We start from the raw sequence: 22925 nt of genomic DNA, 5'->3' as shown, positions 1-22925 counted from the left end.
ATCCGTTCACAGCAGGTAGACTCGCAGCCAGGAGTTTCTGCTAGAGGGTTCTAGTGTGTCGTCTAATCTTCTGTACCTGGGAAATATCGCTAATCATAATAAAACCCGGCCAGGCAGGAAAATCCGGGATAAGCCGGACTTTTCACCCACCGAATAAAATCACGATCTTTGGTCATAGGGTCCTTCCAAAGATTAGGTTTCCAAGAAACCCAGATATGCTTTGATTTATTTAAAATTTATTGAATTTTTATTACTAACACTAAGCTTTAATGATTTAAAGATTACGATTACCTTAAGTCTACGTGGTGGTGATTGGGGTAAAACTGAGTACAAAAATACACATGTAATCTAGATGTACCTATAGATATCCCTTTGGAAGATACTTGAGTTTCGAGCAACTCATTCAGCACCACTTGAACATTTGTACGACGAATTCTCGTTTGACGCGAATCCTAATTTGGAAGCTGGAAAAACTTAAAACTATATAGACAGTTTTGGCCTGAAAATCCGAAAAGAGCGGGAATGTTGTTTGTAGCTTTAAGAACACATACGCAAGTAAGTACAGTAGGATAGAAGAGTAAGGATTATTCCACAACGAATTTTGTAAGCTTTGATACAAAATTGAATAATAGATGAGGTAGCAAACAAGCTTATCTGTTCATCGTCCCTACTCCTATGCGACCATCTGAAATTTTGGAACGCCCCATCAGAAGTTCTTGGAGTGGCGCGACGCCGAGAATACTTTCACGCGCAGCAGTCCTGGGTTGACCTCTTGCCACCTATGCAATTAAAAGATTTTACGTTACTGCATAAGAGCACGGAGTGGAGCATGGCACTCACCGCAATCGACGCTCCCCAAGCCTAGCCTTCACCCGGTTCTTGATGGTGGAGACGCCGTTGGCGCTGTGCAAGCCGCGGCCTGTGATTATGAAGACGTGCTTGTAGACCCTCGTACAGTTGCGCAGGACGGTTATGTGCCGATCGATAAAGAGGTCCAAGCAGCTAACCGCCTCCACTGCGTGAAGGTAGTGGAGGTCCAGCAGATCTGGGTTGTTTTGCGTGTGTCGGTGCACCTCCATGATGCAGTTGGCCGCCCGTTGGTTGAACACGTCGATCTTCTGCTTGTGCAGTTTGGCTATTTCCGAATAGTAGAGGGCTACGCTTCCATTGCCGCGCTGCACCGCCTGTTTGGCCTTAAGATAGCACTCTGCCTTTAGCTGCGAGTGGTGGGCGGCTAGATTGCGGGTCTCCTCGAAATCCCGCAGAGCAGCGCACTTCGCCTCCTCGTGGAGTAGCGGCGACCGGTTTGTGGATGAGTTGGAGCTGGAACCTTGGCCGGCGGGGTTTTGAAGTTGCTGCTGCTCCTGCTGCTGCTTCTGCTCCTCCAGCACTACTTGGGCACTCAACTGTCGGTTGGCCAAAGAAAGAAATATGTCATCTTAGTGTTTTTAAAACACATACGTACTCCTTACCTTTTCACCCTCACGAACAGCCTGCTCGTAGAGCTCGGCCTCGCTGAGGGAGCTTTGAGCGTTGCTGTCCAGAACTTCGATTGTCCGGCCATAGTTGCTTCCTGTGGCCGCGAAGATCTCTAAAACGGTATCACTCGGTATGTCGGGGAACTTCTCGCAAAGCTTCATCTTGGTCAGGTGGGTAGCGATATCGTTGGGGGCCTGCTGGCGTGCTGCAAGTTCTGCCGTCTGCTTTGCGGCCAACTGTTCACTATTGTAGATGCTCCAGGCCAGCTCCATGTCCAGTAGCTCCCCGACATTGCTTGGCGACTCGCTACACTCGGCGTAGCTGGGATGCTTCAGCAAGCGGGCGAACTGCTCGTCGTCCCGCAGTGTGCGCTGGCGCTGCTCCTCCATCTGGTTGTAAACCGCCTCCCGCCATAGCATGTACAGTTGGTTGGCCAGCTGAAGCGGCACAAAAACTTTTGTGGCAGCGGGAACGTCCTGCTCCGGCGGCAGCATTTCGTCTTCCGTGTGGAACTGGGCACGCAGCTGCTGGATAAGACTCGGGTCCAGTTCCATTTCCAACAAGGTGTTGTCTTCGCATTCATCGTCTTCCGGTTCCAGCTCCTCAGGCACTTCTTGCTCAGCCAAAATGGGCTGATCGAGGATTCCGTTGCGAATGTCGCGAATTTTGCGAGTGTGTTCGGAATATTGCTCGTCGCCTGAAAGTAAAAAACAAAAGGAATGGATTTTAACTCGAAGATAATTTTCTGAACCAGTTGAACATCATTAAAACGTTAGTCATTACCTAAAACGAAGCAGTTCTGGATCTGAATCTGTAACTCCTTGTTATTGGACGACGCGTTGCGTTTGCTTCGCGACTGTCGCTGTGGCTTCGGGGCGAGCTTGGATGTTGATGGAGAAAGTGGGACCTGCTCGGGAATTTGTGAAGCTTGCGAAGCAACTGGCGGCCCTCCGCACTCGCACTGAAACTGGGCAAGCTCCTCTGGACTTAGTGCCGCTTCCATGCCGAACGGATCTGATTCCGTCTGAGAGTTTAGTTCGTCTTCCTTCAGAAGGATGTCCACGGCCCAGTCCACGTCCGCCTTGCACTTCACGAAAAGGTCCCAAAGACCACTTAGCTGCTTATTGGGATACATCTGGCGCAGCAGGGCGAAGCCCGCTGGCTCATTCGGACAATTAAGCCCGTGGCGCTGGAATAGATTATCTTCGCTTTCCTCTGCCGGTGGGGACACCTCCCCTGTCGCGCTCTCGTCCCGCAGCAGTTCGATCAAAGATTTCTCGCACGAAGCACCCGAAGGTGTCGCCGGAGCCGCTGGCTCCACAGTATTGGCTGCCTGGGACCAGTAGGAAGGTGCCCCCTGCTCATAGGGCACCCAGCTCTGAGCATTTGCATTCAGTTTAAAGTTTTTGGACTCGTCTCGAGGAGGCGACTCCTGCGGTTCGGGTGCACCGCCTTCATCCAAAGCACAAACAACGGGAACGGATGGAAGCGGCGGGCATTGTCGGAGTTGTGGCAGAGCTACTGTATACTTGGTTTCCTTCAGCATCTGTGAGTTTGAGAGACGAGCATTAATGATCATAGTTTAACATAAATGTATATTTTTATATTTATTATCCTTTGGATCCACTAAGTATGTTGTCTCTGAGAGCCTACCTGGATAAGATCTTCCGCTTTAGCACGCTCAAAGCGCTCCAACATGCGCTGAATACTCTCACGGGGCACTTGGTGGGTGTTCTTTTGGGCCAGTTTGCTGGCAGATTTGCACCAGCTGGTCTGCGGCTCGAGCAGCTCTAGAATGTATCCGTGTTGCACAGCAATCTGCACGTAGGGCATCATCTCCCAGATCATCGTATTGGTGTTGTCCACTATGATGGGACTCCATCCACGAGCTGCCTTCTCGCTCACCCTTTCCTTGTTCCAGTCGTGGGCGGCTGGCAGGAGTGTGGGATTAAATTCGTATCCACGGCGGGTTCTGAAATAGTCGTCCGTGCTGAGGAGGAAGTCCGTGGCAGCGTAACGATCGAGGAGGCAACTTCGACGGAGTAAACTCTCGGCCAGAGTCGATTTGCCACTGCCCGGCGGTCCCCGCATAATGATCATGACTTTTTGACCCGACTGGGCTCGCTGGCAGATCGAGATTAGTTGCTTGTTGTTGTTGGTGTGATTGGCAGCCTTTCCTCCACCGCTGGTGGGGCACATTTTGATGGAGTTCGATGAGCCAGGGGCCATATATTTCCTCGGTGTAAGGTTGTTGTTCTTGCTTGCACTGCTGCTTCGGCTGCGTCCATTTTTGTTGTTGCTGCTGCCGTTGTTGTTATCGTTTATAGTTGCAGTGGCCAGCAGAACGGAGAGACTGGCTGGATCTGTGGAATTGCGTGCCGTCGACATCGTGCTTGGTCCGCGGTGCTGCTGCTCTCTAAGTGGCAAATCGGAGCTCTGAAACCCGATTCTTGGGAGTTGGTTTCTCGTTGACACAACGTAATGCGCAGTAATGGGCAGATTCGGACTTCCCTCTACCCTTATCCGCTCTTATCGCACTCGCCAATGCCAGCGAGAAATCCAATCGATCATTAATCCGAATCTGGCGAAGATGTGCTGACGGTTGCCTTCCTGCCACACGTGCACTAAGCTCTGCAATGTCCTCGTCTTCCACTTTTGTTTATTTCCAGGGCGCGCAGAGGAGCTGAACATCTGAATCCGCAAATTTGCTGCTGTGCATCGCATCTAGCCGCAGTGTTGCCAGTTTAGAATAATTCAAGCTAAAATTTGGATTGTAAGTATTCCCAATACTTTGAATAATTATTAAGTGTGATTTTGTTAGTTTTAATGTATTTTAAAAGCCTTTGGTGTAGTTTTTGCTAAAAATATTTTCTTGTGGTGTACTCTGCTTGAACTTTTATGTGGATCATATTTTGGTTGTCATTTTTAATTTGTATTTTCAGTGGTTTGACCAGGGCTGGAAAGTAAAAGTGTGATGCAAATAAATAATATTTCATAACATCTATTATTTGGGTTTTTATGTTTAAAAAAACAAAGGATTCAATATTTTTAGGATTATGTTATTATTAATATTTCCCTCATAATAAATAATCGAATGAAAATAAAACAATCGAAACGTTCGATTAAATCGGTATCGAATTTCGGGGTGGCAACGCTTTTTAAGAATAAAGAATCAAAACAAACGATTCAAAACAATGCACCCAAAATTGGATTTGAATTGTCGTTGGCGACAAATGCTATTTTGTAGGAAAGAATATTTTAGAAAATAATTAATCAGCGATATTAAAATATTAATAATTTTGTAACTTTTCACAGTTTATATACTTAAAACGCAAATGGAGTGTAATTTATTTAATTTCATAAAATTTTTGTTAGTTTTTAAAATACATCAATCTATTCAGGTTTAAATGATTGGCAGTTCACTACAATTAATCGATTACAACAGATTCATTAATTTAGTAATATCTAAGAATTTAATAGTTAATTCATTTATAGAAATATTACTAGTCCAATCTATTACAAAAACGGGAATCACAATTTAGTTACGAATTACGCAATTGGGCGAATGTCCCAAAACAGTACATCCCGTATATAATCTTAAATATTTCAATAACCTATTTACAAATATTTTTCAATTTATTAATATTAATAATAAATATGAAATATATACATACTTTATTATGGCTAAGGTAATTGCACTAACAATAACAATAATACGATGGCAGCGACTGTCACTTTAATATCCATCTCATAAACTTGATGAAGTAATCCTTCAATTTTACAATTACACACCAAACATATTCTTGTTGTTTGGATCCAACATTATATAATACAAATACTATTTAACTTTTGTAAATATTAGAGAAAAATAAACAAAAAATCTTTGCAATGAGGGAGGATTCAGAAAAGTTAATGATTATTGGAGGATATTGGAAGTAGGAGCTTATTTAGCAGCAGTGCCTATTTTTTGGAATATGTTATGGTAGAAATAAACTACTATTTGATAAAAATATATATATATATTAACAAAAAGGTAAGAGTTAACTGAAAGTGAATTTTAATTATAGTTTTGAGTGTAAACATTTGTTTCTAAAACTGCATTTGTCTAATCTTCAGTCTATTTGGAGGTGTTACTATTTTCAAATTACAAGAAAATATATATAAAATTGCCTGTGAAGCTAGTTAGATGATTATAATTAAAAATTAAAATGTTTAACAGCTAAAAAACTATATACGATTTAATTATCAAGTAATAGTCCTAGAATTTCTTCAATATTGATGGATATATGGATAGTTAATTACAAATAATGTACTAGATTCTCCAGAATCTTGAGAATATTCTCCCAAATTTTCAAGTCGATTGGAATAAAAGTTTCGGAGATACAGTCCTGAAAAGGTAGACGCTCGAGGTCAGCTATAGGCAGAGCGCAAACTTTAAACGCGTTTTTCTCAAAACTGTGTTTTTGAAATCGGTTGTCAAGATTTCTCGGAAACTACTCAACCGATCTTGATAAAATTTTGCACAGGCCTTCGAGATACGATTATCTAGAACTTGAACGAAGGACTTTTATTTTCGTTGATTACAACTATTTAAAAAAAAAAATGTTCGAAAAATGTCACCAAAATTTGAATTTTTTTGCAAAAAGGTGTCCCAAAATGGTCAACAGATAAAACTTACGGTGGCAAAAAGCACAGCAGCGCCAACATCAATCAATCTCTCAATGTACCAATCTCCAACAGCCCCCAAAATTTAATAAAAGTCGAAAATGTATGTTTTATATTAAACTGATTTTCTTTTTCTTTTCATATTCATATAATTTGTTGGTGTATAAAAATAATTGTTGTTGATAAGAGAAATATTAAATCTATTAGGAAAATAACACGAACCGAGTGCTAGAGTGCACACGGTTTGAGAATAAGTATAAGAACTAAAGTAAATATATTTTTTTAATTTTGGCAAAAAAATAAGCTTAAAATCAAAATCAATATCTGCTTAATGAATAGTATACCCCTTGCCAAGTATCCCGATTCTCATTACGTATTCCCGATTAATTCAAATGAGTCTTGTGAAAAGCGTTTGCACCATTGATGAATAGAGATCTCACCTTTTTGGCCGGCGGTGACCTGAAGATGATATTTATTTAGGCAGAGGTCTCACAGCAGCGCAATGCCCTCCGTACGATTGTTGGCATACCGGGACTCCCATGCATCCAACAGACGGTTATAATACCGCGGACTATCGTTATATTTAAGGTACTTGTACGTTTGATCGGTTGGGAAAATGCGCTCCAAAGGCGCACAACGCGCCAGCTCATCCTCGGCGATAATGAGACAGCGAACATCATCTGGAGTCAGATTCGACAAGATGGCATCAACATACTAGATAGAATAGAGAAACAGTTAAAAAAAAAAGTCATTATATTGATTATTTGGCTTACCTCATTCCGATCTTCCATGGTCTTCCTTGTGAAGGTGTTGTGCTTCACTTTCTCCTCGCGGGATAGATAATTTATGTACAGCCGTTTGTCATAACACATTTGAGTTCCAGGGGGAAACGAAAATTCGGCAGCCAGTTCAGAGTGCAAGCTCGGGGATATGTTCACTTCGAATAGCCAGAAAACTAAATCAGAATCCAGAATAACATCGAAGCCAGAGTTCAAAGCAACTGTATTTGGACTCAACGTTAGCTCTGATCATGCTAATATTCCATTCTCGCCGGAAAGGATCGTTCGGAGGACTAGAGCACGGAGGGCTTCCCAAAGGCACTCGGTGCGTACTCCTCGATTGGCCAAATAGGTCCACAGCGACTTGGTGGATTCATGGATGTTACCAGCACATAAAGGCGCAAGTCAAACTTACTACCATTTATCAGAAGAGGACGTTCAATATACCTGCAAGGATTATAACATTCAATAACTAATTGACTGAGAAAGTAGAGTACGACTCACTTTTGGACAATAAGTGGCCTGCGCTTGGGTATCTGTCCCCATCGATTTATTACCCTGATTCCAGCCCCTCGAGAACTAGCCGGCGGCTTAATAATCCATTTCGTATTCCGCTGGGCATAGCGCGGCCAGTGACGACGCAGTGCCGCCAAATCATTGGGAATAATGTAAGCGCGTGGCATAAATCCAAACTTCTTGTTGCTGTGCTTGATCATCTGCCTTTTGGAGGTTCTTCCAACACGAGTCCTTGCGGCCGATGCAAAAGAAGCCCGGCAAGTGATTGATTTTCTGATACGACCGAATGGTTTTGAAGCACGGCGACTTTAAATGCTTGCCCCACACACCCATCCAGTCGTTTCTGCAAGATAAGATAGATGTAATATGACGTAATGAGAAAATATTTGGAGATCAGAACTCACTCTTTAACATCCACACCCCGCTGTTCGCCAAAATAAGACGAACCACCTTTGGCATTATGTTCGTGACACGCCACTTGAGCACTCGATGCAGTTCTGGCGGTACCTTGGGGCCCTTTTTGGTGTTTGACAAGAATGAGAGATACGGGGGAACGTAGGGAAACAGGCTGGGCACCAGCAGGGAGTCGGGATTCTTGAGGTCTTCATCAGAGGTCTGGGAAGACAAGAAGCTCGGGGTGCTTGGGACGAACCCACGGAGTGGGTTAGCTTGTAGGCATAGGCACGATAGCCGTCTTCGGTGTCAGACAAGATACTTGCCGTATCGCTTTCATCGAAATTCGAAACTACAAAGAAAGGGATTTGATTAACTCTGCTTAGCTGTAGTCACGATTGTCGAGGTCGTCGTCATCGTCATAGTCGTCGGTGTTGTCAAAGTCGATGGGAGTGCGACGGTCCTCGGGCTTGGCTTCCGGTTCCAGCACAATCACCGTCTGGCCCTCGTCTCCGCTGCTGCCGCCGCCCATTGACCTCGATTTCTGGCTAAGACTCCGTTTGGTTCTGCTGCTTCCGCCCCATCCTGGGACTTTGGGTGCTGTTGATTAGTACCCGGTGCACCGTGGGCTTCTTGGCGGATACAGTGCCACCTTTGACCAGTTTCGGTGTTATAGGCAGGCGGGGCATTGGCTGCTCAACAGTTTTGCGGACAAGTTTCAATTCATTATTGTTGTTGTTGTCTATGGTATCCCCAGCGTCGAGGGCGCCATTCGAGGGCGTCGACCGGGTTTTGAATTTTACTCATATTTTAAGAAAAATCTGAAAACAAAAGAACTTTAATTAAATATGCAATACATTAAATCACTCTTTTCCGCACCACCTTTGAGGTAGAGTGATAGGCGCGTTTTTTTTAAAGTGGTTTCCCCTGGAGGCCTAGTCCACTTTATACTTACCTGATCCTGTACGATCCTGTGCGTCAAGGGTCATCCTTCCTTCTTCCTGTCATTGAGCGTCACGGGTCATCCTTCCTTCCTTCCCGTTAGTTATTAAGCCTTGCTCTTTGGGATGGTCCAGGCGTATCATCGTCGTCCATCATTTGCAGTCTTTTTAATATCTTTTGTCTGAGAGAAAAATTTATCTATATATATAAAAGAACATCGTGTTTTATGTTACACAACTTATAAATCAAGAACGGAAGAACAGATTTGAGTGAAAATTGGTAGGGAGGTAGCTTAGAGCCAGGAGAAGGACATAGGATACTTTTTGTCCCGTTCGACAGCGTTCCTCCCTTTCCTCCCTGGCCCATACTTTTTTATTTAGGCAGACAGCTAAGAAGAAAATGTCAAATGTCAAAATGTCAGTTACAAACGAAGTCAAATTCATAGTCAGGCTCTCAAATTTAACAACGAACCAAAAAGATTGTGTTGCGCTGAAATCAATATTAAAACTATTTCTATTAAATAAATAATTAACAAGTGGATTGAAGTGAAGTGAAGTTTAATTAATAATGCCGCGACCAAGACGGTCGAATCTTTCCCGACAAAGCCGTAATGCAAGAACAATACAAAATATTGCATATGAAAGGACTGAAGAAGAACGAGAAATTGCACGTGAACAGCGCCGCAATAGTATGGCTCGACTTCGTGCTTCTCAAATAGATTTCAATTTGCGACGCAGATATTTAGCTGATTTGAATCGAGCTGCGTTTCGATACGATTGCAGCAATGATTACAGCTTGCATCCTAGCGTTTGCATTGGGCAAATGGACGTTGTTTGCGAGTATTGTGGTGCATTAAAGTTTTCCGGAGAAACGCCTGGATTATGCTGCGTTAATGGTAAAGTGAAATTGCCAGTGTTGACTCCGCCACAAGAGCCATTGTATTCATTGCTTTGCGGCGAAACACAAGAATCACGCCACTTTCTTGCAAATACTCGAAAATACAATAGTTGTTTCCAAATGACGTCATTTGGGGCAGACATTATCGAAGAAGGAGGTTTTAATCCGACATTTAAGGTATTTATTTTTGTACTTACATAGAATGTAGTTAAAGAATCTGGTTTTTATTTTGTAGATACAAGGACAGATTCACAGATTCAAGGACAATTGGATCATTACTACCTTTCGAAGATACACAGAATAAATTTTTACAAATATATTTCATGGGCAACATGGAAGAACAACTTGATCGACGCCTAGGGATCAATGCAGGAATGAAGCGAGCAATTCTTCAAGACTTGCAGTGTCTGCTTCATGAACATCATGCGTTGGTCAGGTTGTTTAAGAGTGCTTTAGAGCGCATGCCAAATGATGACTATAAAGTTGTCATCAAAGCAGAAATTATTCTTTTTTGTTTGACTTATTTTTTATGCGTGCAACAACAATATGCCACAGCGAAACGTGGCAGGGTACTGCTAGTTAATTTATAAAATGTAAAATAATCCTTACAAGAAAACTTACTCATCTCTTAATATGGCATGCATTAATTGCGACCTCACAGCAGTTAACGTTGCCATAAACGTTACTGCTTTTTTTGGGTCATGAAGCTCTTTGAACTTCTCGAACGCTTCTTCCGCATCCGGATGGATGTACTGAGCGAGCACTGCACCTAATCCTTTAAATACATTTGAGTTGATATGGCTCATCCTCAGTTTCTTTCCTGAGAAGGATTTGAATATTCTTCCCAGGAAGCAATTAAGGCTGAGAAGCTGAAATTATATAATTATTATTAATAAAATTTAAATAATATTTAATAATTTTAAAAAAACTTACTTCATCTTCATAATAATGAATCAAATTGGAGGGAACAATCGCTCTCACAATACTCCGCGTCACTTTTAACGTTTCGTGAATGTTGGCCTCACAGATTGTGCGGTCAACATAGAAGCGACAGAATGTTTTTTCTACATATCTGCCCCTCAACAGTGTATTTTCAAAGTGCCTTAAATCGTATAGCACAGGAATTCCCTGCATCTGCAGATACGATATTGCCTTTATGTTGGCGGCACACTTGTTGGCCACTGCACCCGCCATCTTGTTGTGCAGTTTAGGCCTCTCTTTTATAAAAGAGTGCACAAATTGCACACACTCTTTTATGAAGTCGGAGCCCAATACTTGGACTCCAGTCGTCGTCTAAATAATAAACAAATTTTTAATTTCTAACAATTTTTAATATATATTGAAAATTACATACTGTTTTAAAATATACAATTTGTACATCGGCATTCAGATTGGCACATGCAATGGAAAATATTTTCCACTTGCTGTACTTAATGGGTGCATTCTGAAATATATAAATATATTTTTTAGATTTTCAATAAAATGTTTTTTTCTTATAAACATTTTGCCCCGTATTTGAAAGATTGCTTTTTTATGGAATCAAATTCGTTCACAGTCTATTAGGGTAAAAATGGTAAACCTTTTTAAGGAAATAAAATTACAATTTTAAATCGATGGAGGAGTTTTAGGAATTATTTTTGTAAAATTCCTATAAAAAAAACTTCCTTTTTTGAATATAAAATAAAATGCATGTTCTTAGTAGTGAACACTGATCGTATGAGTAATGAGGAATGCCCCAAAATGTATGCTAACATTTCATGGATAAGAACATGAAACTATGTACATACATATGTAGTTCAAAACAAGAACGGAATGCTAACTTCGGGCGGAGCCGAAGTTGATATAACCTTGCAGTTAAGCAGAAGCTCGCAGCCCCAAGCATCTTTAAAAATAGCAAGGTTAAGCCACTTCCGATCGTTCAGTTATATGGCAGCTATAGGATATAGTCGGCCGATCCTTATGAAATTTTGTACATAAGATACATATATTGGCCAAACATACCATGTGCGGAAAATCCCAACCAAGTCTAACTTAAAAAACAACAAAGTTATTGAATTTAAGATCAATCAGTTATATGGCAGCTATAGGATATAGTTGACCGATCCTGGCCGTTCCGACTTATATACTGCCGCCTACAAGAAATGAAGAATGTTTGCAAAGTCCAGTACCAGAATTATTCACCCGCACGAAATAAGCTGCGGCCCACTATACTTATGAAAATTGTCGGGATCATTTTGCCCAAAATGGAATATCTTTCAAGTCCCATCTTTCTAACTTAAAAACACTAAATTTATGCCGATTCTGATCGTTCTATGACACCTATAGGATATAGGTGTCCTTAAACTTACCTTACCTTTAAATTTTTGACGTGAAATTCGCCGAAAATTAAAAAAAATGGATCTTCCGCTGCATCCATTAATTGGAAATTACTGGAAAACAAGCAAGAGCCTGTTTCCAGATTTTCCTTCTTTGTCACGACCCATTCCTCCAACACTGGAGGAAGCCCACCTTCGAAACTTTTCAATTTACACAAGAATTGCATGTTTATGTTTATGTCTTTCACTGCTCAAATCAAAAGTATTGGCGTGGTACCAATAGTGATGGAACTTTTAATAGAAAGGGTTGCAATTCGATAAAGGAAGTGAGGAAGAGAAAAGCGTTGCCAATTATTTTTTTAAATTCGAAAAAAACTTTGGGTAACTTTGAAAGTGGACTTCGTTGAAAGTAAAGTGAAAAATGCGTGTATATATTGTAGGTAATTACAATTTTTATTGTTAATTTAAACTAATTATTATTATTATTAATTATTATTAATATTATTAAAATACTATTATTATTTTGTATTTATATTTAAATAAAAAGTCACAGAGTATCGGTTAGCGGTGCATCGGCAGCAATACCATGTGCCCATAGCTGCGTCGGCGCATCAAAAGTGTGCAACGCAGTGAAGCAGACATCTTCGAACCTATAAACTATGTATATATATTCTTGATCAGGATCACCTCCTCAGTCGATATGAGCATGTCCGTCTGTCCGTCTGTCTGTTTCTACGCAAACTAGTCTCTCAGTTTTAGAGCTATCGAGAGACTAGTCTTTCTACTTTTCACACACCCTTCTTATCATATATTTGATCGGCCATAACTTTTCAAGTTAGAAGGATGGGACTCTATGCATTATAATTTTGGCAAACTTATCCGATCTGCCAAATTTCATCGGCCGTCTATATCCTATAGCTACCATATAACTGATTAATTGACGGAATGCCATAACTTGGTTGTTTTTCAAGTAAGAAGGATGGGAGTTTCAATGGATTCCTCTTTGGGTTTTTTTTTCTTTTGTTTTCAGAGAATAAGGCACTGAGAATAAGCAGACAGAGAATAAGCAATCATTTTTATTTTTTAATTTTTACTGTATCAATCGCTCAGAAGGTAATTAATATTTTAATATTACAATATTTTCAAAAAATAATAATTTATTTTATTGTTACAGCCGAAATGGAGGCGCCTCCGCCACCCACCTCCGGCTCCCATGAAAAACACAGGATGATACCAAACCCAAGGCTCTGCTCAGCTTTGCGAATGACGGTGAGTAACCCACGAACTTCTTGGTTTATGATTATCCTTTTTTAATATTTATTTACTTTTTCACAGCTGACCATCGATCAGGACCATCAGAGATTCATTCACCCGTCTCACCCTCTCTGCAGATGATGGAGGTGTGCCGACACGGAAACACAGGATGATACCAAACCCAAGGCTCTGCTCAGCTTTGCCTTTGACATTCAAGTGCTGGAAGCGCGGCGCCTGTCTGGACTTTAAGATGCTGGAGCAGAACCTCGACGTCTTCCTCAAGCAGAACAAGTTCTCGACATTCTGGAGCAGGTGAGAGCTACCATCTATGATCTCTACTGTCAGTATTCTCATACTATTCCTTCCAATTCCTTTCAGGTGTTAACTGCCCATCCAACAGCGCCTCGAAGATCTCGAGGTTCTTTTATCGCAACGTGGATTCCACGGCGTTCGTTCCGGCGTCTGAAGACCACCGAGGAGCACGAGGCGGAGACGAACACCAAGAGCAAGGAGGCGCGGAAGTACATCTTCAACTGCCTGGACGACATCGTGGTGATTCCACACCGCTGCAGAGATTCGAGAGCCAGAGCAGCAGTAATGAGGAGCCTTCTTCACCGACGGCGGCCAGCATTATAGCCGCCGCTGGGGCAACGTCTAATCCCAACCACAACAATAACAACCATGTGAAACTCGACTTGCAGATGCCCACGTTCGTTGGGGGCAACCAGCGCCCAAATGGCACAGGACCGAAGTCCCCGTCAGATATTCCAACGGATTTTCGTGGACCTCTGCTAGCTTAGCTGTGGTAAGTGACTCATCCCATTCTGGTCAAGGGTAACAACAAAGAATAGCCATTGAGAATGGCTTGAGTAGCAGACCTTGCTGGGAATTGGACACCATTCCGTGGTACTGGGCCACCCAAATAGCCCTTTAGTCTCGTTTTTCGAATGGGAAAAAACATAGAACGTTACCTAAACCCTTTTTTACTTTTCCAGTGGGACTGCCTATGCTGGGATTCTCCGTTTGGGGCGACCCTTTTAAAAGAAGCTTCTTCTGCAATGATAACTCCCTGCAACATCCTTAAAAGGAGTCCAATATGCGCAGCTGGGTGCTTTATTTAATGTGCGGAGTCTTGCCAGTTTCAGTTGTGAGTACTTAGTATATAAGAGGTATTTGTAATTTTTGAAATAAACTATTCAACTCTCTCACACAGGTTCTTGTGGTGGAGTTCTTTTGAGCACAGGATCAGCGGTTGCGTGGCGAAAAATAAAAGGCGGGCAGTGGCTATCACATCTGCCACTTGGAGCTGCCGAAATGGCTGCTGGAGTGCTATCGTAAAATAGGAATCTTTATATTCGGTCTGGGGGTAGAACAACTAACTACAAACATAGCCAAGTATGCTATCGGGCGGCTAAGACCGCATTTCTTTTCTGTGAGTTTAGAACTTGAAATTTAGAAATCATTCTTAACTTGGCGCACTTTTTATTTCAACAGCTTTATCAACCTGTTTTACCGGGCAGTACTTGCAGTGATCCCAAGAACTTCGGTCCTTATATCGAGGATTTTTCTTGCTCTGCGGTGGACATCACTTCGAAGCGAATAAGGGATGTGCGGCTATCGTTTCCCAGTGGACATGCCAGTTTTGCGTGCTATGCCAGGATGCAGTGGTCGCGCTGCCGCATGTTGCGCCACTTGCTGCAGTTTATGTTGCTGATGTTCGCCTGGTATACGGCCCTCACTCGAATTTCTGACTACAAACATCACTGGTTTGATGTCTTGGCAGGATCAGGCATCGGTCTTACCTATGCTTTTATTGTGGTAATTTAATAATCCTCTGAGATTATAGTGTATTTATTTTATAGTTTTCCTTATAGACCTCGACTATGTGGTAAGCTGACATCTGAAGACAAGATGCCTTGCACGGCAGAGGAGGAGCAAAAGGCAGAAAACCGCAGAAAAACAGAGAAAGAGCAAGCAGAGTGTATCTGTATCTGTATATGTATCTCTATCTGTATGTATAGTCGCGACTTGCGGCAGTTCTCGCGTTCTGCGACAAAGCGAAAAAGTAATCACTATCTAAAGGGAAAGAAACAAATACAACAAGTCTGCAACTCCCTCGCACCGCACCGGTCTCTCCCGATCAATCAGAGCTCTGATAAATAAGCACCCGGAAAGTGGAGAGGTAGGAAGGTAGTGCTATGGCCTTTCCGGCGAGGTTCAACCACAAACAGCTGAGTTGGCATCGACGGGAACGCAGTGAAAGGATCTCCGTCTGACCTCTGATATAGAGTCTGCACTCCATGGAATACCTTTGCGTACTAAACGCCTTCGAGTCTGCCTCCTCCACCGTTTCTACCTCGATCGCATCCTGCTCCAGTTGTCCGTCCACATCGTCCACGGCCAGTTCGCCCACCTCCACGGCGAGGGAATGGCGACAGCTGCCCTGGCGGCCACTCAGAGGCTATCCGCTTCCCAGAGACACGGACAGGCGCCGCCGAGCATGTTCTTCCACTAGCAGCAGCTGCAGCCTGCCTTTCCGCACCACTCAGTGTCGCTTCACCAGCCACAGCATCTGCAGCCGAGCGCCGATCCCAACTCCTCCAACAGCCTGCTCTGGTAGCCCTGGCGCGATCTCCAGCAGGCAGCTGCAATGCATCACCAGCTCTACAGGCAGCAGCAACAGCAGCAGTCGCACAAAGGTGGGTTCCTCGGGCATTCAAAGGGATCTTTGCGTCATAGTCCACATCCTGACAACGAATATGATGGGTTATTTAGCGGGTTGACAGTTTGCATCGTGGTAATGGAAATTAAATGTATAACCGTAAGCCATTAAGGGTTATAAGAGAAAGCTCCATCATTTCAATCTACCTTTGAAATCTGGGAAGAATTATACATTAAATTTAAAGCAAGCTTCGGAACTTTTTCTATTGCCTAGTGAGGCAAGTTGTGGATAAGAACATAGTGACGGATCCTAACTCCTCAGGAAGGATTTCCTTTTCATGTTGTTTCGAACGATTTGATGTACATGTACAACAAACTGTGTATTATTTTAAAACATCTCACACATTTTGCTGCCTTAACTAAGTACATGTGCTTGAAAAAGCTGAGAATATCTACAATTTAACCAAATTTATAACAAATTTATAATTTAACTACAATTTAAGCTTTTTTTCGTAAATTAGTCTTTAGATAATGAATCTAAAGATTTGAAATTCTATCTCTACTGAGGCTTCGTTTAGCACCAACTTAGTAGGTAGCTGACTTCAATTTGGAACTGGTCCTCAAGCAGAAATGAAGTTGAGTTGTCGGCGACCGCATAATCGATACCCCAAGACGACGACACGTAAACCCAGCGAGTAGTGCTCGGTGCCAGCTTGGGATTGGGACCTGAGAGCAGAGACCAGAGACCAGAGCCCAAACCCCGGCAGACCACAAAAGCCAAACCTAATTTATGGTATTTTATTGAAATGCGATTTTAGCATTATATCATGTTGTCTATTGGTGGCTGGCCAAAAAGATGGCCAAACGAGCTCTATAGATATCGCTTTCTAACTTCCCACCCCCGTCTTGTTTTCCTCCTTTCAGAGATGCGCGTTACGTCCAAGGAGCTGCCAACCATCAAGTGGCGTCGAGAGCGTCGCCAACGGGCTGCCGAGTACCAGGTCCACGACGGCGGCAGTGGCATGGACAGGCCCATTGACATGTCTGTGACGTCGGGATCTCTAAAGCTCCACCAGCAGCAGCTGCGAGCTTCGCCCCCGCCGCCGTACCGCGAGCCCCTGTCAGGCACTCTATACACGGCAAACAGCCGTCCAAGCGTCGTCACCCAAGCGCCCCCCAATCGGGAAACACTGGGAGCAGCTCACTCCTCTGGTAAGAATTCAAGAACGAACCCCAATTCTCAATCGACTCACTTGTGTCACTTTTCCTTGCAGACGTGGCGATATGCGATATTGACGAGCACTTCCTGGGCGAGAACTACGCCGTGCTCTTTTCCAACAAGGCGCATCTGCAGCGTCTTCTGGCCATGCGGAAGTTTTTCCTGTGGCTTAAGACATTTTGAAATTATTCTTCATAAAAATATGTTTATAATTTTACCTAAATGCGAATAACGTTATAATTATAAGAAAAAGAAAGAGTTTTCTTATGCCTCATTAGAAAGGTATTGGAAAATTTGTATTCAAGGTAATATACAAGCATTAAAGAATGAAAATGTTGGGAATAAAAGATTTCCCAGAGAGTATTCTTTCTACAAATGAAAAGTTTAAAATTCAATCACGTCAACTGTGCCATTTAATATCTATATTATAATCTTTATTAATCTCTTTAAATGATATTTCCCTTGAAAAACCGCAAAAAGTCGATTAGATGACCCATGAAACCGATTACGATTAAAGTCATTGAGGTTGGTCTGTTATTACCTGGGCTGCTCCCACATCCGATCCTATCAGATGTTCGACGAATCCAATAACTCGCCACTTGGATTCTGGGGCACTCCCTGTGTCCAGGAGGAGGACATATGGGAGTGCGATCAGAGCCGGAGACAAACCGTTCAGATGGCCGGAGAACCCTCCCTCCACAAAGAGGGAATCTTCTACATCAGGACCTCGTCGAGTGATCCCTTTGCCCTTGGAAAGCCGAAGGATTAAGTTTAGAGTTTTTTGAATAAGTGCCTCAAATGTGATTAAAATAAATGTAATGATAATTGATTTTGAGTTATTGAAATAATATCTCATAATTAATATTTCTTAATAATATTGCCATTAAATTCCCTGCAGTTTATGTCACCTGCTGTATAAGGTTTAGGTCAAAAATTGTCTGTCCAAATTTTGTCGCATAAGAAACAGGACTCTTCAGGAAAAGTGAATTGTGTTCAATTTTTTGCAAAACTACATGTCATTTATTTATAAAAAATATATATATTTGCCTTTAATTGTTTATTTATAGTTTACTTAAAGCTTTAATGAAAGCATGCAAGTACATTTTGAAGTGGCGTTTATGGAAAAAAACAAACAAAAGTTCGTACATAACTATTTAAAAAAAAACGAAAGAAGGACAAAGGTATTATTGGGTTTTTTACGAACCAGTTGCATACTTCCAGATCTTACTAATCCCTGATTTTGATGCTTCACCAGTATAGTTCATTGCTTTATAAGTGGCACTACCAGCAGATTTCATTACATTATAGGAGGCACCTCCAACCGATTTAATTCCATCATAAGAGGCACTACCAGCAGATTTCAATACATTATAGGAGGCACCTCCAACAGATTTAATTCCATCGTAAGAGGCACTACCAGCCTGTCTCATCGCACTGGAAATAACTTCAGCTTTTGAAGGTGGAGGAGGAGAGCTCCAGTATCCATTTGCCAATTTGTAAGTTCCATACAAAACCAGAATGCCTCCGCCAATGTAAATTGTCGCCTTCAGCGGAGAAGGCGGATGAAAGTTAGACTCTGAGGCATTTGTACTTTTTAATCCCACGTCCTGTGGCAACTGTCTTCCGACATTGGTGGCTCCTTTTAACGTGTCTTTGGATGCCGTTGCCGTTGCCACATCAACTGCTTCGTTTGAAACGGGATTTGTACGGGGCTGTGGCTTCAGTGCCCTCGACGTCGAGAACAGACTTTTGACTTTCGATGCTCCTTTTAACGTGGCATTAGACGCCGTAGCCATTGCGATGCCAATGACATTGTTTGGAACAGAATCTATATAGGGCCGTGCCTTTAAAGCAGTCCATGTCCAAGCGTTGGTGGTTCCTTCAACCATGTTATTTTTAAAAGCAATCGTAAAGGGCTTTAAATTACTAGCAAAGCCAGGGACTCGTCTCCACCGTTGGAATATATATCCCGTAAATTTTTCGGACTTCAAAGAAGAAGCTGAGGATTTGGCGTTTGGTGGTCCAAGATTTATGGTCTTCGACATTATGTTGGATACCGAAGAAGCTGAGGATTTGGCGTTTGGTGGTCCAAGATTTATGGTCTTCGACATTATGTTGGATACCGAAGAAGCTTCGGGCTTCGGCACTACTTTCGCTGCCGATGAAAGCACGTTATCCGCAACAGTCGCTAATGGTTGGGAAATTGAACTGGCAGCAGATGCCTGGCTCTGCAGTCCCGGGCTAATGTTTTTCGACATTCCAGTTACAGCTGATGGAATCCTGTTGGGCGGTCCAGAAGATAGAGCATTCAAAATTGTATTGGCAGCAGAAGAAGCCGTTGAATTGGAAGAAGATGGCGAAAGACCTGGTGTAAGTTTGCCGTTTCTTAATATTCTTTTGGATCTTAGAGCGGCCAACCATGAAATCAGCGTCCAGATGGATGAAGGGTGTGGTGCATTTAGCTCCTCGACGATGGTGGCAATTGGTTCTACCGGCGTCTCCCCTGATGGAAGCGCCAGTAGTGGTGGCACCGGCGGCGGAGGGGATTGTCGCAGCAGCTTGTAGGTAGTGTAGGCCACCACTAGCACTCCTCCTACAAAGCATACTAGCTTTATCTTTCCGGCGTTGCCATCAGAAAAAGATGGAATGAAAAAGTAGCTCCTGGACCGCGTCCGGGGAAAATTTGCCAACGTCATGTCGTATATAGACTTTTTTTCTGGATCGCCTAAGACCTCGTAGGCCGCGTATATCTTCCTAATGTACTCATTTCCGACCGGGTTCCTGTCGGGGTGCCATTTGAGAACTTGCCTGCGGAACGCTTCACGAATCTGCGTGGGTGTGGCGTCACGACTTATTTCGAGAACTTCATAGTAATCCACAAATTCTTCATTCATTTTCTTCTAAAATAAAAAAGAAGTTTGCGAATCAGCAATTTTGTGAATCCCTGATATTTTATTTTCACCATCCGCACAGCACAGCCAAGTAAAAGCTCAAATTATTAAACTCGTGTGCGTATTTATGTATATTAGTATAAGTACATCCATATGTGTAAACTGCGGTTCGATAGATCGCAGAGTTAAGTTAAGCTGCCACTGTACGAGCTCCAAATCGAAATTCAAATCGATTGCAATTTATTTAATATCGGACAGGACACAGAACATCACAACAAAAGCCTTTAAAATTATCGGTTTTGTGAATAGTTTACTTAAATAAAAAAGTTTTAACATTTTAAGTTTTAACATTTTATTTATTTTCAAAATTTGATAGCATCACTGTGGACGGTAGTCCAATATTTATGCTATCAAATATTCTAGTGCCGAATTAGAATATTTTTTATATGCAATTTTATAAACCTATATAGCATATTTTCGTCACTAAAATTGAAAATTGGTTTCGCATGCAGGTTCGTCACCGGTTCTTTACCTCGTCAAGAGGTTTTTTTAAATTATAATTTTTGGGTCTATAAGCTATGAATACTAGTGTTTAAAAATAGTTTTCCAAATATAAAAATTGTTTGCGTGATTTGTTTCATTTAGCATTTATCAGCCAGATCTCCGCAATCTCATGTGCACTTGCTGTGCCTGGCCCATCAAATGCGATTTAATGTGAATGTGAACAAGACATCTCCGACCTGGTTGGTGATGATTCTAGATCAGCATGACTCCAAAGATCAGTCGGAATCAGTCGATTTTATCCTATAGCTAAAATATAACTGATTTCATTACTTTCGTGCTTTTTAAGTTAGAAGGATGGAATTTTGTTTAAGTTGTATCAACTGATGCGATCTACAACATAAGATTAGATTCAGCCGACCTATATATAACCTATAGCTCATATATACCTTTATTGGTTTTGTAATGAAATTCTAATAAGTATTGTCCAACCGTATTCTGCCAAGTTTCGCCTCCTTACGAAGCTGGCTTTCTGTTCTTAGTGTTAAATCTCTTGTAAAAAAATTGGTTTAATGAATAACGATTACATTTATTTTTTAATTCATCATTGGAATTATGTTAACTATAGTATATACAAATTCAAGGGAAAGGGTTTATATTAAGTGTGTATATTAATACGAGTGAGAACAATTAAAATTGTTTACAAATCTGTTCTTTGCACAATGCAACAAGTTAATAAACTTATCTATAATCTCGCCTTAAGGTACAGATCAGTTACAAAGTAGGATTTCGAAATCGAAATCTATAATCTCGTCTTAAGGTACAGATCAGTTACAAATTAGGATTTCGAAATCGAAGTATCACATATCCAGTATTTAAACAATTAAAATAAAAGCCCCTTCAAAAAGGAACCGTTCTGTTAGAAAAAGATATTTACACTAAATATTTTCTAATACAATAATAAAGAATAGTCCTTTTTTTGAAAACTTACAAGATTTAACATTAAATTCAAAGAAAAAACCAACTGATCCGAAATTATTCGAGAAATATTAACGGAGAAAAGATAATTAGTTATATCGATTTTGACTAGGTAGAAGGGTTAGTCCGACGACGATCCATCTGTATTTGAAGCTGGTTCCTTTTTTCGAGTGAAAAATTGAAACGTTTTATACGCCGCAAACGCGAAAAGCACGGTTCCCCCGACGGCGCACATGAAAGGTACCATGTCTGACGTGGGCTGGGCGAAGGTCGCTGGATCCGGCCCATCTTCACAACGTAGGCCCTCCTCCCCAAATTGGTCGTAGATTTCGCGTTTTTCCTTGTTCGAGAGAACTTCGAAAGCGGCCACCACCTCCTTGAATTGCTCCTCAGCCTGTGGGTGGTCATTCTTGTCTGGATGGTAACGAAGGGCCATCCGGCGGTATCCTTTCTTTACCTCTTCGTTGGTGGCATTCCGCTCGATACCTAGAATTTTGTAGTAGTCTTTACCCATGGTGATAAACGACTGTTACTCCCTAACGCTTTGTTCCTTTTCTCTTAATCGGGTGCTCAGGTACAATAATTTATTTATTGCAGAATCTTATTTCAACTTGTGTTTTGATTTCCAGAGAAAGTTATGAAGTTATCGATGCATCGATAAGGACCAGTAAAGACGACAGCGCCATTGGATGGAACCATTTGAAACAATTGCTTTTTTTTAAATAATTTATTAAAACCCAAAAATATCACACAGATTATGAATAAATAAAATAAATATATTTATGTTCAATGCAGATTTACGTTTATTTGTTTCTATATTTAAATTTGTAGAAAAATATTTAGTTTTGTTTGTTTTAATGCAATATAAAACGAATAGTAGTTGTGTCAAACTTTGAATTTCTAAAGAAATAAATTCAGACTGCTCGATTAAGTACTTAAAGTTCCTTGTACAAAAAAGGATTTGAACTTCAAAATAATCTGTGCACCTATCACTCAACCGAACGGAGAGCGCTTCAATTCGGGTGAAAGTAGTATCGCATGGAAAGTAAAATTGGAATCTTGGTACAAAAAGTAATTAAGAATAAATTACAACAGAAAATTTATTTAAACATTCTTTACATTCTTAGTCTGGTTATACTATTGGTATCGAAAAATATTGCCCATTTGGCAGAAAAATACTCGTTCATCGAAAAGTATCATCTCTAAATTTATAGCATCGCTGATTCACGCCTGTCTGGCATCATTGGTTTCTAATTTCGAGCCAGTTTATGACAATAAGCGTCAAAATAACAATCAATTTTGATGACAGACATTTTTTCTCAGAAATCATATTTAATGTTCAGGCTCGTCTGCCCAAGACATTATTTTTTTATAACCTGGAAGTATCGGAACAATTTTCCAAAATACAATCGATATCCGGAATTTTTTGACATGA

General features: G+C 41.5%; 5 protein-coding genes and 2 pseudogenes across 5 annotated transcripts; 2 read left to right on the top strand and 5 right to left on the bottom strand.

Annotated features, from left to right (window-relative positions):
* Nucleotides 1-228: 228 nt before the first annotated feature.
* LOC6506135 lies at nucleotides 229-4386 on the bottom strand. Its single transcript, XM_001958445.4, has 5 exons — nucleotides 3133-4386; nucleotides 2263-3025; nucleotides 1473-2176; nucleotides 841-1406; nucleotides 229-779 (listed from the first exon to the last, which is right to left on the bottom strand). Exons 1-5 carry the CDS (start codon nucleotides 3865-3867, stop codon nucleotides 707-709), a joined length of 2841 nt encoding a protein of 946 aa, XP_001958481.1. The 5' UTR covers nucleotides 3868-4386; the 3' UTR covers nucleotides 229-706.
* Nucleotides 4387-6512: 2126 nt separating this feature from the next.
* Nucleotides 6513-8821, bottom strand: LOC6506133 (annotated as a pseudogene).
* On the bottom strand, nucleotides 8673-12309 carry LOC26514637. The gene is made up of 5 exons (XM_014910163.3): nucleotides 12025-12309; nucleotides 11026-11115; nucleotides 10605-10964; nucleotides 10293-10540; nucleotides 8673-8955 (listed from the first exon to the last, which is right to left on the bottom strand). Exons 1-5 carry the CDS (start codon nucleotides 12211-12213, stop codon nucleotides 8874-8876), a joined length of 969 nt encoding a protein of 322 aa, XP_014765649.2. The 5' UTR covers nucleotides 12214-12309; the 3' UTR covers nucleotides 8673-8873.
* An 856-nt stretch (nucleotides 12310-13165) lies between these two features.
* Nucleotides 13166-15254, top strand: LOC26514605 (annotated as a pseudogene).
* Nucleotides 15255-15277: 23 nt separating this feature from the next.
* On the top strand, nucleotides 15278-17659 carry LOC6493810. Its single transcript, XM_014909057.3, has 3 exons — nucleotides 15278-15939; nucleotides 16826-17113; nucleotides 17176-17659. Exons 1-3 carry the CDS (start codon nucleotides 15891-15893, stop codon nucleotides 17301-17303), a joined length of 465 nt encoding a protein of 154 aa, XP_014764543.1. The 5' UTR covers nucleotides 15278-15890; the 3' UTR covers nucleotides 17304-17659.
* Nucleotides 17660-18139: 480 nt separating this feature from the next.
* On the bottom strand, nucleotides 18140-20014 carry LOC123256975. Its single transcript, XM_044714395.1, has one exon. The coding sequence runs from the start codon at nucleotides 20012-20014 to the stop codon at nucleotides 18317-18319; it is 1698 nt and encodes a 565-aa protein (XP_044570330.1). The 3' UTR covers nucleotides 18140-18316.
* Nucleotides 18140-22156, bottom strand: LOC6506132 (dnaJ homolog subfamily B member 4). Its single transcript, XM_001958450.4, has 2 exons — nucleotides 20083-22156; nucleotides 18140-20020 (listed from the first exon to the last, which is right to left on the bottom strand). The coding sequence occupies exon 1, from the start codon at nucleotides 22002-22004 to the stop codon at nucleotides 21612-21614; it is 393 nt and encodes a 130-aa protein (XP_001958486.3). The 5' UTR covers nucleotides 22005-22156; the 3' UTR covers nucleotides 18140-20020; nucleotides 20083-21611.
* Between the last annotated feature and the right edge of the window lie 769 nt (nucleotides 22157-22925).

This window comes from Drosophila ananassae, chromosome 2R (genome assembly GCF_017639315.1).
Source record: "Drosophila ananassae strain 14024-0371.13 chromosome 2R, ASM1763931v2, whole genome shotgun sequence".
Classification (NCBI taxonomy): Eukaryota; Metazoa; Arthropoda; class Insecta; order Diptera; family Drosophilidae; genus Drosophila; species Drosophila ananassae.
Note: the sequence above shows the minus strand (reverse complement) of the source record. Positions and strands in the feature narration are given on the sequence as shown.